This window comes from Colius striatus, chromosome 8 (assembly GCF_028858725.1).
Source record: "Colius striatus isolate bColStr4 chromosome 8, bColStr4.1.hap1, whole genome shotgun sequence".
Taxonomy (NCBI): domain Eukaryota; kingdom Metazoa; phylum Chordata; class Aves; order Coliiformes; family Coliidae; genus Colius; species Colius striatus.
This window is the reverse complement of record NC_084766.1, coordinates 10,856,429-10,873,570: the sequence shown is the minus strand read 5'-3', so window position 1 is coordinate 10,873,570 and position 17,142 is coordinate 10,856,429. Positions and strand designations below refer to the sequence as shown.

The 17,142-nt window shown below is 39.6% G+C and overlaps 1 protein-coding gene across 1 annotated transcript in view; it reads left to right on the top strand.

Annotated features, from left to right (window-relative positions):
- Window positions 1–17,142, top strand: part of ANK3 (ankyrin 3) — a 211,589-nt gene that overhangs the window by 52,562 nt on the left and 141,885 nt on the right. Inside the window, exons 2-4 of the mRNA XM_062001483.1 lie at window positions 11,273–11,374; window positions 11,823–11,921; window positions 12,290–12,388. Of these exons, the coding sequence (XP_061857467.1) occupies window positions 11,273–11,374; window positions 11,823–11,921; window positions 12,290–12,388 (300 nt within the window). The remainder of the gene's footprint in view (window positions 1–11,272; window positions 11,375–11,822; window positions 11,922–12,289; window positions 12,389–17,142) is intronic.

The window sequence follows — 17,142 nt, the reverse complement described above, 5'->3', positions numbered from 1 at the left end:
AGTATATATTTGTTTTGTTTATGTTGTATCTTGCTGATGATGTTTATAGTAAATTCTGTTTTCATTCCATCCATATTTAAATATCCTATAGGTTGCTATGCAGGTTTCAGGTGTAAGGGAGAAACAAACTCCACTGTGTGTTTATCCTGTAGATTTGCTATTCAGAAGTGATACTTTAATTAACATTGTATAGTAATGGCTTATTCTGTCATCAAATGCCAGGGGAGATTAATATCTAGGGCTCGTAGGCAGTATTGTTGGCTGTAGCTTATTTCTGTTACCATGAAATAAACTGTTCTTCACTTTAATGGTTAAACTAAAAACTAGTTTGAAATGTGTGATGATTAAAATAGAAAAGATGAAGTCTTTTAGTCCAGTTTGGAAAGTGTTAATTCATTAGTGAAATGTTATTTTCTTTGATTAAACAATGATGTGTTTTCCAAACACACTTCATCCTGATGCTAAGAAACAGTGGTAATTTTCAGATGAAAATAAGCTATAAAGTCTGGTTAAAGTGAAGTGTTCAGATAGTTCTGTTGTTTTTACTTTTGTAAAAAAATTATAAGTCGCTTCCAAGGTGTTCAGATCATTAGGGTTCTTCCATTAGATTATGGTTCTTCCACAGAATTCCAGCTCTCTAATGCACAGAGGCTTTAAAAGCTAGAAAAATACTAGCTCTGTTCTCTAACTGAAAGATGACCATGCAAAAATAACCCCATCTAATCTGCAGTGATTTATCTGTATGGATGTAATTTCTTTCTCACTTTAAAACTGAGTTATATTGTTTTCTTTTCTCTTATGTTCATCACTGTTACTATTTTCATCCTGTTTGTACCTGTAAATCCTGCTCCTAGCCTTGCCCCTGTGGTGGTTCAGACTCCTCCTTTTATTTCAAAACAGATTCTTGTATTTGGAAACTCTTAATAACATTGCAGGGCTCTGACTTGTAGTTTTTGCTCATAGGTTTTGGTGCTTGAGGTGAGAAAACCAATTTTTCCACTAGAATCTGGGCTAATCCTCAAACCTGGAACATGTGGAGTGAAGAGTAAAAGACATTTATAAACTAATTTGCATTTTCTGTGTACACCACTGAATACATTTCATCCAGACAACCCCAACAAATGCTGTCACAGAACTTTCCATGCCATTGCACAGATTTGTAGCAGGGGATATCAGTGTTTAATCCTAGAGGAGGAAGGGAGTGCTGGGAAGTGTGGAGGCTGGTGGTTCTCCTGTGTCCAGCCCCACTGCTCTGTACAGGCCACAGAGTGCTCCTGTCCACACCACGCACACGAGCTCATGAGAAAGACAACCAGTTTACCACAGTGTTTCTAACAGCAGTGAACAGCACTGTGCACAACACCTGCTCTAGTTTGCTCTGCCTTACCTTTGTTGTTTGTTGGGATGTGGATTACAGAATGGGTCTGCAGTTATTGAGTCATATCCACAACAACAGAATCAAATAGAAAACAAGATATGACAGATTATGGTCAGCAGGGAAATTCAGCTCCTGTAGGAGAATGTGGTTAAGCCAAAACAGCCCAGACATTCACTGGTGGTATTTTCAAATAGGTCTCATACATCTACAGACTGAGATGAAAACTATCTCCTGGCAAGTTGCTCACCTCCTGTGTTTCAGAACTGTTAACTCTCCTGTTTGAATTTCCACTCGTGAGTTTGGGAAATGCTAGCTAGATTTTTGTCCTCCTGAACAACCAAAACTACCTCAGCCAGTCTTTGGCTCTAGGGAGATGATTGAATCCTTTGCTCTTTGCTCTGATCTACAAAGAGATGTCAGGACAGGTTGTTCTGTAAATGTTACAGGCTCTCATAACATAAACTACTCTTGTGATACCTCTAACCAGCCCCATAGAACTGACCATTACCAGGCATACAACTCTGTTGCAAATCTTTCCCCGAGGCTTCTCTTACTACCTGAAAGCTGTTTAGATAATTTCCACTGACCCTTCAGATTCTGTATCTGTCACATGAGCTACATAGGCCTTTCCAGTCAAACATTGTCTTCAACAAGGTATTCAGGTGTGTAAATTGGAAGTGGTTCCTTGTTTCTGAAGTGCCATAATGCCTGCTATGGGATATGGATAAAGGTTTGTAATTGCCGTTAAGAATCCTAGATAATGTGTCAAAAAAACTTAAACTCTAATAGACAGCTTTAAAACTTGACATTCAAATCCTCTTAAGCCTGCAGAATTGTAAACTTCAGTTGGGGATTTGCAAGATTTACAGTGTAAATTGGTGTGTTCCTTTGTATATTTTCACCACCTCAGAAACAGCTTGGCCAGTTATCATCAAATAATCTTTCAATTTAACAACCTCCAAACGTCCAAGGCAGAATTATTTTGATTTTGAATGAGAAATGCATTGAAAGCAGACATCAAGTGGAAAAGCAGAAAGAGATCAGAAACTCCTGTGCTTTGCTTTTACTAGGTTGTCTCTAGCTAGAGAAGTTATGTAGCTTGTCTGTAGTTCCCAGAGCTTGTTTATTAAAGTGTTTTTAGGGAATATTTATGTGTATTATGTTTCCACTGACATGCAATTTGTTCCACTTTATTACTAGTAACTTTCACTTTGCCATATTTGATTGAAGCATATATACCTATTATTTTTGTAGTGAGCTTATTTTGAGTGATTAAAATATCTCTCCAAAATCTACACTATTATCTGATTTTATTTTATGGTATTTTTTTCCCCATCTGAAATTATAGACAAATAAATACACTTAAAATGTTTTGAAGAGCGTTGCTGAATTTTGTTCCTCTTCTTTCTGTATCATGATTCTAAAATCAGATGCACACAGAGAATAGGAGGTGGACCGAGTGCCATAATTCATGCGGTGATCTGAAGAATGTGACTTTAGCATGGAAATGGCTTTAAATTTGAGCCTTAGATGTGCTGAAATTATCTCGGTGCTCATTGAGTAGTTACTCTCTGAGAGAAAAATATCAGGGAGATCAATGGCATCTCATCTAGCTTGACATATAAGAAAGTTGTTATCTTCAGGTGAATATAAACATAAGAAGAAACCCTCGAAGCACACCCAGCCTTCCTCTATCTCTTTGTGACTGTGGTAGCAGTTATGAAAGCGAGTGATTTATTTTTCAGTGAAGTATATGATAGGAAAACTTCAGAGTGAGAGATGAGTCATTACAGTCTCAGGAGTTTCTTCCCAGAGTTTGAAATAAACTTCTGGAAGTTGAGACTGTCAGCTTGGAGAACGAATCTTGAATTTTAGATGCTCAAATCTTTTGCCTTCCACTGTATCAGATCCTTCTCATTGCTTCTACATGGGAGTTGGTCACAAAGGGTTCTTTGCCTGATTGCACACTTCTAATGGAGTACAGTGATTCACTGGTGAAACCAGTGATTTTGCTAGTTTTAGTATCTTGAACAGAGTGTGTCTCAATTTACCTTGTCATTCAAGTTTGTGTTTTCATAGAGGGCAGTCTGATAGCTGAAAAGTCAGCATTAAAGGAATCTTATTTTCATGTTAAAAAAAAAGAGATAATTCTTGTGATTTGCTGTTCATGCCTACTTAAGATTGTGTTGTGCAGGTGTACATTGATTTTGTAGTCCTGGAAAATTAGGATCTTGCTTTTAGTGTTATTTTAATGCAACACATTTGTGCTAGTAATCATTTTAATAAATTCTCCAGATGAAGCTGACACGTGAAACTTGTATTTCAAAAGCTCAAAACCTCATCTGTACAAACTGGCAAAGAGTGTTTGAAGTAGTGTAGATCCTCACCTTCTATCTGAACATTGTCCCTGTGGGATGGGCTTGATGTTGGTTCAGGTGTTTTCTGTTGGGTTGTCAGTTGTTAATTCTGTTAGACTTGCAATTAAGTAATTGTGTATTTGTTGAATATTTGTAGCGACAAGTAAATGATACGGAGATAACAGCTTTAGGGACATCTTCAACTTGGGTGTAATGTTCAAGGTTTTACCTGTTACATGTGGATGTTAGGCAAGGGTTTTCCATCTAACTCTGTATGTGTGTTTTCTAGAAAATTGGAAGAATAACAGCTACTTTTTATTTCCATCTTATGCTTGAACTTTCTCTTGAAGCAATCATTCAGGCATTTAAAGACACCCAGGACTGTATTAGTTGCATTCTAAGTCATAGGACTGACTAAATTTATGGTCTGCTAAAGAAGACTGCACATATAAAGTCTAAGCAACTTATACAGTAAGAAAGCTGCAAGAGATGTTCATCCTTGCAAGGAAACAACTTGCTCCAGACCTCTTGATGCTGTTAAAGGCAGTGATGAACACCTCTTGTACTAGAAGCTGTGAAACGTCTTGGGTTCTGGGTCCTTTTCAGCCATCTTCCACTCCATTGCAGGTGATTCATTTTCAGTGAGTGCAGGTTTAGCATTTTGCCAAGACAGACTCTAACAAGTAGAATGGTGCAAGTGATTTTGAAAATTTTATGTACTAAGCCTGCATGTCAGAATCTTGCCTTGTCTTGTGGTCTGGGAAGGAAAGAGGCTTATTTGTTTGCTTGGATGTTTTTCTGGTTTGCCCAGGGATTTCTAGAAAGAAGGAGCTGAATCTAAAATGCATTTTCCACTCTGTTATGAACTGTTTAAATGTGTAATCTTAAGGAAATATTATGTTTTCTTTACAAGAACGTTAAGATTCACTACTGTACAGGGATAAAGACTCATTTGTACAAATACAGCTGATTATAGATTCACATGCAATTTTTTGTAGAAATCTGAGATGTTTTAGTCTCCATTGGTGTCAAGAGGAAGAGGGATTTCATGCAGCCTGAAAGCAGTGTAGTTTTTAACTTGTGGAAGATATATCGTAGTTACATAGTTGGAATAGGGCCAATTATGGGGATGTTCCAAGTAGTATCATATCTCTGGCAACTTTATCATGCACAATACAACAATATGGTCTAAGAAAGCTGATGATTAAATTGCATGATTAGGGCAAACAATTAGGAGATTTCAACCATTGGTTTTTGACCAATACTTAATTTCTCATTCTGCAATCACATTCAAAATAGCTGGCCTTCCCTAGCCCAAAGATGTTTCCTTTGAATTGTCAGACAGAGGAATGGAGCTTTTCCTGTTGCCCTGTAGTTATGTTTAGGGCTGTGATCCCAAAAGCATCTCTCTGAAGGATAATTAACAGCAGAACTGCAGATAGCAGTTGGCCCCAGGCTGTCACATCCTTATCAACAGAAAACAAGTATGGTAGCATGGCATGTAAAGCCTGAGTACAGCCTTTGTTGTTTGCACAAACATCATCTTCTCATCCAGTGCAACTAGCTCTCTTTCTAATAAAGAAGATTCAAGTAGTTTTGTTTGTTGTTTTTTTTAATCCAGATGTAGTTTATGAGGCCGTAGGGAGATGCAAAGGATGGATGAATGGTCTCTCCAAGGAAACTGTGACTGGTTTAGTTCATGTGGTTCAGACATTGCTGTTAACTGGCCAGTATAGTTTATTTGAAATAAAATTTCATTACTTACCAAGTGAGTATAACATATTAGCTTGGAGAAAAATTCTAAATTAACATAGGAGCAAAATCTAAGAAATGTCAAGAACCTTGAAACTCCAGTGTAGTGCTTAATGCCCATCACAGCTGAGCCTTACTGTGAAAAAATATGCCACCCCAGTTGCGATAAGCCCACTCTTATCAAAATAAGCAAAAATATCATCAACTGTTTTCTCAGATCTTCTCTCTTGCTGCTGCAAGACAGGTTTTGTTGAGAACAATTCCAATTGGAAGTAACATAAGTTCATACCTTAAAATGAGGTCATTATCTCCCCCTCCCAACCCCCCAGCAAATGTTAGGCATGGTTAGCATCTTTTTGTTGGGACTCCAGCCAGAATGCATCCTGCTCTGGCACAATGGGAACCTGCTGGGGGTTTCCCTTCACAACAGCTACTGAAAAACAAAACCCTGCTCCCAGTGTGGAAAAAAAAAGACTGGATTTTTAATCTGAAAAAGAAGCCACTGTAAACAGAACACAAAGGAAAGGAAGGTGATACCATCAGTATGAGAGGAGGCCTGTGCATGGCTTCGCACATTTGAGGGTTCACTAAATAACACATGTTCTTCAATTTTCTAAGAGGACCCTCTGTAGTCCCATGGAAAAGAGAGGCTCAGACCCTGGGTTAACAGTTAGTGCAAATTTCCTAATAGTTTTTATTCATGCTAAATAGTCTCCTACTTCACCAGGAGCACTTGGAGAGAGAAAAAAAATGAATGTGTGTTTGCTAGCATGAGTCAGCATCAGCATTTTCTGTTTTAAAATGGAGGCTTAAGATCATATCCAAGTGACTTAGAAGTTAGTTTTTCCTGTAATAGAAATGTTTTTGTAGCTTTTCCCCCAACTAGGGAAATGATTCTCGGATCTTTCCCCTGCATGTCACAGGTTCTGCCATCCATTGTGTGGCAGGACTAGAAGAACTAAGGGTTGGGAAATGCAGTACTGCTACCAGCTCAGCTTATTCAGCCTCAGCCCTTTCCAGAGATGTCTCTGGGATGAAGACTGTTGAAATGAGCTCCAGACTGGAAAGCCTCATGTGGGCTGCAGGCAGCCTGCATTCTGCAAGCTCATCAGCCTGCTGTCTGTTAGAGAACTGAATTTTTTATAGCATAGTGCATTAAAGGGAAATACACAAAATTAAAAGAAACATACCTTTCATAAAAAGTGCATTTGCTAGCCAATCATCTGCATTTATGCATCTCTTAAAACCAGAAATAGTCCCTTTTTCTACCAAGAATGCATAGGGAGGGAGGAGGGAAGTCATACCATCTGTGAAGGAAAAGCGTGATATGATGCTCACATCAGTACCGGTACTCTCATAAATCCACTGTTTATTATTGTCTGAATAGTCATGCTAGAACTAAATGGTGCACAAGATCTGAGATCTATCTCTCAAAAAATCAAACCACTTGTAAGAATCTTGATTTTTGAGTCTGAAAAGGTAGCATTCCCAGGGAGCACAGGAAGGAGCAGGGGAAGGCCTTTGGGGGTGCAGTCTGACAACAGGGATCCTGTGCAAGTGCACAGGAAGAGCTGCAATCTTTGTGACTGACTACAAGAACATCTAAGATTTAGGGTGCTTTGATGTATGTCCCGTGCCTGTTGTCCTCTTGATATTTGTCAAGACAGTGGAGAATCAAAAGTGAGTTTTCATCTTCATGTTGGTATTGATTTAAACAAAAGAGGAAAAAAATAACAAAAAGAAAGAACCAGGGGGATTGTCAGCATATAAAATGCTTCTTTGGGGAATATTGGTGTTTAAGTGATTAGTATTGGAGAAAATTTGTATTAGCTTTGTTAAGGGAATGTGCTGTAGACATACTCTCTGTGTGGAGTTTGTCTTCTGGATGCCAGCGTGCATGGAAGATGGAAGGGAAGGGAGCATATCAGGAGTAGCTTCCCACAGAGGGAGCACTTACCTGCAGAACTGTCCAGAGCAATGACTGGAAACCTAAAATCCCTTTTTCCCCTACTGTGTTTTTTAATGCATTTAATATAACAGGTCCTTGATCAATCCTTGATGTGAGCTTCCAGGCATGATGGAAAACCAGATAAATAATTGTTAACGTTATTGTTACGCTTGTTTGTTTGTCTTTTAAGTCCTTCAGTGCTTTGAGCCTAGGCTCTGATGCTGCTCCTGTGTATGCAACACAGAGGCCTATTAAAGGCTCTATCAGGAACTCCAAGGGGGTTTATTTTAAACAAAACAGTGTCAACTGGAAACGACATTTTTCTACTCTGTTGTGGTATTTTAAAAACCCCAAAAATTAGGCTTAAAATAGAAATGTATGTTGAGAAAATGTTAGGTTCAGGATTGGAAAGTTTTGGGTTGATGTTTTTGATCATTTTTTACTGATCTATATGTTCAGCTTTTGCAAAAGATGGATAGTAGTCATCTGGGTTTTGGAAGGGGAATGTCTTAAAAACAAGGGTATTTGAGGCAATTTGTAAGGTAGAAAAAAGCTTGTAAGACTATTCTCTACCTGAGCAGGTCTGAAGGAATGCCTTAGTTATAGGGAAAGTGGAAGCTGGCAATGCTGCTTTCAGAGAGGTTGGAAATGCTTTTGGTTTCCAAATATGTTGGAATCTCCTTTCTCTCTAATGCTATTATTTGTTTCTGCTTATGATGGAGACTGTAATGGATGGAGAGAATCCAGAAATGAATCCAGAAATCCCATTGAACTTTTTGCTCAATTGTGCAACCTCAATCTGTTATTCCTCTGTGCAAATCTCAGTTTCTGTGCATGGTGGCCCAGAAATGGTGAATTAACCAGCCTGAGGTGAATTAACCCAGTGTGAGGGCCAAGAAGCTTTGGCCAAGGTCAGAAAAAAGCATTTTCCTCTTTCTCATTGCTTAGGGATATGTTACACTCAGACTGGTAAGGCAGCTCATGCAGTTTCACACACAACTAACTCGCATCACGTTCCAGTAACTGGAAACCAGTAAGGTGGAAACTGGAAGTGCCAGCTCAGATCAGCTGAAGTGTGCATGAGTTCGTGTTACCCTGGTGTGCTGTAAAATGGCAGCTTCTCTGGGTCCTTCCTAGTTGTCATCGTAGTGCCTGTGCATGTCAGTCCTGCTTTTTGGGATGGTGTCCCTCATGCTGGCAGCCTGTCCCTGTCTGAGCCCTGAGAGCCCAGGCTGAGGGGTGAATGAGGGCCTGTGCCCAGCACCCCACCAGCCCTGCCATTCAGGTGACAACCTGGCTGCTGCCATCAGGGATGTTTCTGGACTGTCTGAGTAAAAGGAGTGAATTTTGACTAACGACTGGCAAGGTCGTGTTATTTGCTTGCAGGATTTCAGGAATAGTTTTGTGCGTCACTTGGCAGCACCTGAGATAGCCTGATTGGAAATGTTTTAATATGTCCTCAGGCTGGAAATCTTGTTCTTCTTCCCATTAGTGAGCAAGTGCTTCCAAGAGAAGTCCTTAGAAGACACAGGCATTGCTCTCTCTCTACAGTGGAACAGCACTTAGCTATTAATGTGAATATCAGTTACATATCACTCCTTCTGCCTCCCCCCACCTCCTGCCTCCTATTTTGTTTAAGCAAATAGAAGAGTTTAAATGTTTCTGAGTACACGCAGTATTTCTTGGCTGCTGTGCACTAATGTGACTGGCAGGAACCGATTTTCCATAGCAAGCTTTCCTGGTGCATCCCTTCCCCACCCAGGAGCAGCTCTAGACAGCTGATGTCGATTATCATCCTCCTGCTGACTATGCCAAACAGGCATGCCATTACATGGTGACAAAAAAAGGCTCCCTGTCTATTAAGTCCTCCCTCATACCTTTAGGAATGCTAATAAAGTCCTGACCCATTTTTTACCCCAGTGGCTGCTGTTGCTAAGCACTGAGAATATGACCTGTCTTCTGTAATAATCTGCATTGCATAGTTCAGATGATCTTCCAAAGGAATGTGCTTTACCTGCATCTCTCATGGCAGCATCTCTCATGGCAGCTACTCTTCCCCCGAGTCTTTGTGGTTCTGATGCTGGAGTTTGTAGCAGCACCTTGTTTTTGATAAAGCCTACTTAAACATTTTTAATTGGGGACTGTTTTATTAGAAGCCTGTCACAGAAGTTGGTTTGTAATGGTGTAGCATGCCTGGAAAATAATGATAAAGATGAGGGGTAGTTGTAAGCTGGTAGCTTAGCATCACAAAGTAGAATGTGGCGTGATCAAAACTTAGGAGAAACTAAGCCCACGAGTAACTGTTCTCTCCTTGGACAAGAGAGATTATTGTATTGAAAGTTCTTGTAAAATAGCCTTGAAGCATGTCCTGGTACAAAGAAGAAAGTAGACTTCATGCATTCTGCCATCATTATGTCCAAGATTGCTTCATCCTGCGTATGAAGATGACTTCAGGTGGGCTTGAAGCAATGCTTGAACAGAACATCCAGTTTACAGCAGCTACATTGACAGGAGAGGGGAGAAGTCTATAGCAAATCCAGAAAACAGGGGGTGAAAAGAAAATTTACTTGAGCACTGAGTAAGTAACCAACCTTTGGTGCAAGGGTGTTTTGTATTTCTCTCAGCAGTCACTGCCTTTAATTTTTTCTCTAAAGGTAATTGTTACACACTTTAGAAACTTAGGGGATCATAAGCACTTACAGTTGTAACGATGTAAGCCTGTGATGAAATGAGACTGAGGAGAAAAGGAAAAAAGACAATTCCTGTTGTACCACTAGAGAAGAGGGAAAAGATGCCAGGGAAAGCAATAGCACAGATAAAATCAAAGATTATGCTATTTGTCCCTCTTGAAAGCTAACCCAGTTCATTCCACTTGCTCCAAGGCAGGATCAGCAATATCTAAACCGTGTTTGGTGGATATTTGCATAACTTGTTGTTAAAACCCTCCAGCGATGGGGATTACTTCCAGTGATTCTTTCATGACTTAACTATCTGTTCTGCCATCCTTAACATTCAAGCTGAAGTCATCATAAAGCAAATTTGCACAGCTGTCTTTAAAGGGAGATCTGAAAAAAAAAAGTAAAATGCAACTTAGGCACATAGAATCACAGAATCCTAAGGATTGGAAGGGACCTCAGAAGATCATCTAGCTCAACCCACCTACCAGAGCAGGACCACCTAGAATGGTCACATAATGACACTGTACCTAGGGATTTCTGGCTATTTTGCTGAATGTGGCCAGACATTGTAAAACAAATGTACCATCAAATGAGTGAGAACGTAAAAATAAAACAAAATACCATCAGACATGTTGGATTTTGAAATGCCTTACTTTGTAGAACCATGTTTTTTCATTTGGGTAGCCCAATCCTTCATCATTGACTATTGTGGTTTGGTTTTTCTGTCATTTGAGATCTCACAGTACTGGTCCAGTCTGTTCAGCTTAGATGTTAAAGGCGGTGTGGCACATTTGGAAAGAGCAGAGTGGTTCCCCTGGCGTCCTATCCTGAACCTCACCGTGTTCGTCTTTCATGCTGGGTACCAGATGTGTCCCTGGCTACTAGCCTTGCATGTTAGACAGAGCTGCATAATTTGTGTTTTGTATGAAGTCCTGTCTTGTGCTGCCCAGTCAGGTGAACAGCCTGTTTGCACCAGAGGGAGTTTGCATAAGCAAAGAGGGCAGGATTTGACCCATATTTGATAAGGCAGTTTGAGATCCTTTCATGTCTAGTGAAGTGTATGTACAATATGTTTTATCATCAGTAACTTCTTTGCCAGGGGAATATACTTTTATGCCATGCTGTAATTTCTAATGAGGCTTTTCCCTTTTTCTTGTAGTCTGACACAAATGCAAGTTACCTGAGAGCTGCTCGAGCTGGAAACTTGGAAAAGGCTCTCGACTACTTAAAAAATGGAGTGGACATCAACATTTCAAATCAGGTTTAAGAATATTTTGATTAAATTTGCTGGATAAACACTATCTCACTCTATCTTGAATGTCTCTCTATATTTGCACTTTATGTCAATGATAATTTATGTGGTTTTTTGTTGAGCCATGTTTACATATTTTATCCATTTTCAACCTTTTTTTTATCATCCACCAAGACACCATTTCACTTCCACTTGGAGAATATTGTCCTATTTAATGTTATCCTTCATTCCATTTGTATTACATCACATCATGGGACAACACAAAGAGCTTGTGATCCAAGAGCTAGTATGTCCCGACTTCATAATCTTTCCTTAGAATCTAGTTCTTGTAAAGTTTATATAAGAGTAGTTTTTTGGAAGCAGTCTTCTCTCAGGAATATAATAATTTGTCTCCTGATATGTTTTCTGCACTGGAAAACCTTTGCCAATCTTTTCCATTGCTTTTCTTTTTAATCAGAATGGGTTGAATGCTCTCCATCTTGCTTCCAAAGAAGGACATGTAGAAGTTGTCTCTGAACTGATACAGCGAGGTGCCAGTGTGGATGCAGCGACAAAGGTCAGTCAGGCCTATCTAATTGTTCTTGTTCACTGACAGCATGGGCACAAGGTGTCAGCCAACTGATTACAGCCATTACTGCAGCAGTAATTGCCCATTTTCCACAGGTGGAGTGGTCTTAATAACTGTTTAATAGAAACTTTTTTGATTATAGTAAATGTCACAGGTTACTAGGGATGAGATTGTAGATTCTTGTCTTGGTTTCTGTCCATGTCTTCTAGAATAACCTACCTGTTAGAAGTATTCAGTAAGAGTGTTTTATTGCAAGAAATACCATACTTTACAGTGGAATATGTTTTTAATAGCATTGTTGTATGTTCAAGCTCAGGTTTTGTATTCTTTTCAAATATCACCATCTCTCATTTCAGAAAGGAAACACAGCATTGCACATAGCATCTCTTGCTGGACAAGCAGAAGTAGTCAAAGTGTTGGTTACAAACCGGGCCAATGTCAACGCACAGTCACAGGTAAAGTGATCCACCTCCATTTGGTACTGTCAAAAACTTTGCAGACACTAAAATTGTTCTCCCCTTAAAAACTACTATATTAGTAAGTATGTTTGGTAGGTCTCATTGTGTTAATGCTGGCTCTTGAAAATAGTTTCATAGAGTCAGTAAGGTGAGTGTAATCCTGCTAACATAAATGCCTCATCTTTTTGGGCTGTTCTACACAGGCAGGTAACCGACAACAGGGGCAAGAACAAAGTTTGAACACAACTGCTGTTTTATTACTGAAGCAGGCATTTTAGTGAATGTAGTGCTGAGTTCATTCCTACCTTGTAATTCAACCTGTAATTAAAACCTTAAATGTTTCCAGCTCTCCCCCTTCTGCTCTACCCCTTGCCAGGCGGTCAGAGTGTATCAAGAGGCATCATGGACATATCGAGTCTTGTCCTCCCACATAGGCATAACAATGCAGTGAAATCCTAGGTTGTGTTCAGGCCTGTTCCCACATGGGATGTCAACCATTGGTTGGGATTAACTCTGAGTTGCCCATCTCATTCATCAACAGAGAAAACAGAAATAACATCTCTGGTTTAAGTTGTCCAAAAGCCATACAGATACACATCCCTGGAGGTGAAGAAAGTGGAGGCACATCCAGAGGTTTCTGCAGTTACTGGAAGTGGTTGTGTAGCAGGCAGCACAGCAAAGCATGTACCCTTCAGCCTTAGAGCTGCCTTCCAGTGTTCTATGAGCTGCTAGCTGTTACGGAGTCAGAACAGATACTGATAGAACAGGAGAGTGGGAGAGAACTTGTTCAAATGAAAGGGATCCTACTTTCACATAATTTAGTATCTCAGACTCAATCAAGCTCATCCTCTTTCTTTGCACTCATGGTTACTGCAAGCATATGTAGAGCTTTTGAGTTTGGTTAAGTCCTTTGGATGTTTAGGTCAATTATTAGGTCTTTCAAAAATTTGAAAGAAGGGATAACAGTGGTGGTGTTGAGCAAAGCAGTAAATGAAACAGAGAAAAACTGGCTTGAAAATGCACCAACCACAGATTGTTGAAAGTCATGTGGCTGCACCATAGGAGATGTCCCTGCATGCCTTCCCCATTCCTGTTCTCCCTGCTCAGGAGCTGGCTGACAGACAATGTCAGAGAAGGGATGAGATTAAGAGATGATCTTCTTATCTGGCCCAGTATTACTATTTCTCTGTGTTATATGAGATATCAGCATCTTAGAGAATGTTACAAAGGGAAATGAAAACATTTGGAATTTAAAGAAACATGACTTCTTCTATTGGTCTCTCAAATAATATTGACAAAAAGGTTAATAGACTCTATTTCTAGAATCTTAGTTATTTGTGATCTGTATTTCATATTTCTTTCACCTGGATAAAAAAAATAAGTGAGCCAGTTCTCCTTTCTTACTCTTATACTAGTTAGATACAGCAGTAGTTGGTTCCAGGCACCATATAATTTGAATTTAAAGAAAAGAACAACAACCAAAAGTACTTTTAAGTAAGAATTTCCATGACTGTTAAGTAGTAAAACAAAGCAGAAATATTTCCAGTGATATTCCTGTTAAAGAAATTAAGATGGTTCTGAACAGAATTCTGCTTGTGTTTAAGAAATTGTATATTCAGTCCTTAAAAATAATCTGAGCTTGTAAACATCTTATATAACTGCAATGTCCATACACCCTACAGTTTTGCCTCATGTTACCCTTATTTTGCTGACATATGAGAATTAAAGCTTTATTTTTTTTCCCTGTTGTGGATGCCTTTGATGCCTTTGCTTGAGACGTGTATATTGCTCATTCTACACTAATACCTGACAGTGAGATACCTCAGTTGGCATTAGCCTTTTGGGGGGTCTTTGGAGCTCCTGTTACCAAACTGCCCCTCAACCAGCTTTATCCGTGGTACTGAGCATCATTTGATTATTCCTAAAGCTTGGAATAAAGTCCTGCTGAATTTAGCATGCTTCACAGAGAGACCTGGTGTTTTGGTTTGGTTTTGATGATGACCCTATTTTCTGTGAGTTTGGCTTTCTCTTCCCTTCTCTCAAAGGTAACAGCTCTATTCTGACTTCTTTCAACAAGTCTTCTTGTCCTTAAAAATTACTATATATAGAAGAAAACATTCTACTAAGTCTGAAATTTGTACCTCTTCTGAGGGCTATTTATTGGTACTGAAGAAAAAATCCTTTCCTGAGGCTTGTGGCTCTCTGGCAGTTTCAGCCACTTTTTCAAGAGAGAAGAAAAAGCAAAGTATGGGGGAAAAGATGTTGAAAACCCTACAGTAATTTCACATAAGAGAAAAGGTTCTGCTCTGCATCCAAATGCTAATAATAGTTGATTCTGAGATTTTTTGCCTATTTATTATTTTCTGAAACCAATAATTAGGAAGTGTTTCCTGCTTCCTTTCTAAATGCAAGTGTTTGAAAGTAAAAAAAATTAGTCTTTGTTTCCAGCTGAGTTAGTAAATAGATATTGAGTATGTCATGAAATGACAGGGAAATACGCCAGACTCTGCTGTTTGGTATAATAATAACCTGTAATGTGACATATTAGGTACCTTAGCAAACCCTTTCTGCCTCCTTTATCTTTCATTCTGCAATATTTCAACTTTATGATAACTAAACTGTTAGGCCATGGTTCTGGAGAAGGTATTAACACACTGCTAAGTTTAGGCTTTGGCTCCAGCTGGACTTCAGTGCCTGCTTTATGCTCATAGCAATGCTTTCCTGAATAGAGACCAAATTATCAGAACACTGGAACAGCAGCAGACCTCGCAGCCTGTGCAAGCCTTGTAAACATGTGGCTTCACAGCTGTTCAGTGTCTTGTTGATGGTAAAGTTCCTCTTGGATCAAACATGCAGTTCACGCCATTTCCTCTCCAGCTGTCCTTTCTTCTGACCTCCTCTTTGTCTCTGCTGCCGGTGAAGCCTGCATTCTGAGCCCCAGGTCACCTGTGCTCTCCTGCGTGCTGCGGGTTGGACGTGTGCCCTGCCACTCTGTCCTGTTACTGTGACAGTCAGATGTCTCTCAGCTGTTCTCACTGCAGCTACTGTAACTCAGCCTTAATTCACTGCTTTGGATCTTAGACTACTGTTTTCCCTTCATCTCTCCAGAATCCTGATGTTTTTTTCTCTTATGCAAATACATGACCAAACTCTTCTCAGCTCATCTTTGTTTGGCTCCATTGGTTTGCTGTAAAATCTAGGTCAGTGTCCTTTGTAATGGTTCTAGCTGAGTTGCTGAGCTGCTTCCCCAGTGCCTTCCATGCTGCTGAAATATCTGCCCCGGCCATGTTGCAGATGTGACAGTACTGATACTCTCAGCCAAACACAGCCATATGGAAGCACTTCCTGAATTTTTCTGTTATTTAAGCCAGATGAAATCTCTCTTCTCTTACCTGTTACTTTTAACTAGCTGTAACCTTCTGTTTTGGTTTGCATTTATTTTCCTCCATATCTTACCCACATCCTAATCACCAGAAGTGATGAGTGGTAGAGCAAGAGATGTGTGAGGATCTCAGGAGAGAGCAGCTGAAAAGGAAAACTGCTGCCCCTATTGCAGCTGACTCTGTGTGAAGTTTGCTTGAGAAGTCTGAGGTGCACAAAAATCCCAATGGCATGAGATCTGGAACATAGTGAGAAGAAAGATAAGGCCTTAACAGAACCCACTGAAACTTCAGCCACCTCCTTGCCAAAACATTTAATGGTATAATAACCCATGCTGGTACTGTTAGAAAAGAAGTCAGGCACAATCTAGCAGTGGTATGTCTCACAGGTAATGCCGGAGTACAAAGGGTAGAAACATGTATCATAACAGATCACAGGAGAATAGGATAGTTATTCTCATTGCTGATGCAGTGCTTTGTGAAAATCATACTATTTCAGGTGCAAATGAACAAACTTTATAAATTCCTTTAGACGTATCTTGATTCCAGTACAGATTTTATGACTTTATTTTACAGCTTTGGTTTTGGTGAGTGATGCCAAAGTCATGAATTTTGTAAATGCTCAGAACAATAGGGAAAAAAACATTGCCTTGATGTTAGTCCCCCAAAATTCGATTCCTGAAAGGCTATGACCTGTATATAAGGCAGACAGAAGCATTGACTGTAAGAGGAAAGCACTTGCCAAAGAATGAGTTAAGCTCTGCAGTCTCTAATACTTGTATTGCATTGATTGAAATCACTTACTTAAGCATAAGTTGAGAAATGCTCTAATGGGGTTGGAAACGCTGATAAACCTCTGTCTCAAACTACTGATAACCAATGATCCTTGGGTTTCCTGGTGCCTGAAATATGAAGTAGCTCAGTGACCACAAGCAGACTGTGCTCAGAAAGCAGCTCTTTGAGGAGACGAAAGGTATAAGTAGCTGGCACAAGTGAAAAAAGAAGTCAAAGCTAATGGAAAGAAGAGGAAAAAAAAGAAAAGTATTCTGAAGAGCTATTGCTCTTGCTTTCACTACAGACTTGTATTGTATTTGCCTGTCCCATTTTGCATTTCTATTGCTGTGGCTGCATTTGTCTGGAATCATAACTCCTCTCTACCAAATGGCCTGTCAGGATTGGTTTTAGTTTGATTTCACAATGGATATAAAAGGAACTATTCTTGCTTAGCTGTGGGAATTGTATCTGGTCAGCTGAAAGATTCCACTGTGTCCTTTAAAATAATATTAACTTTCTCCTATCTTCACTTAAATCAAAGGAGATCATGCCATTCACTGGCATGAGAGCACATATTTGATTTCCTCCTAGTCTATC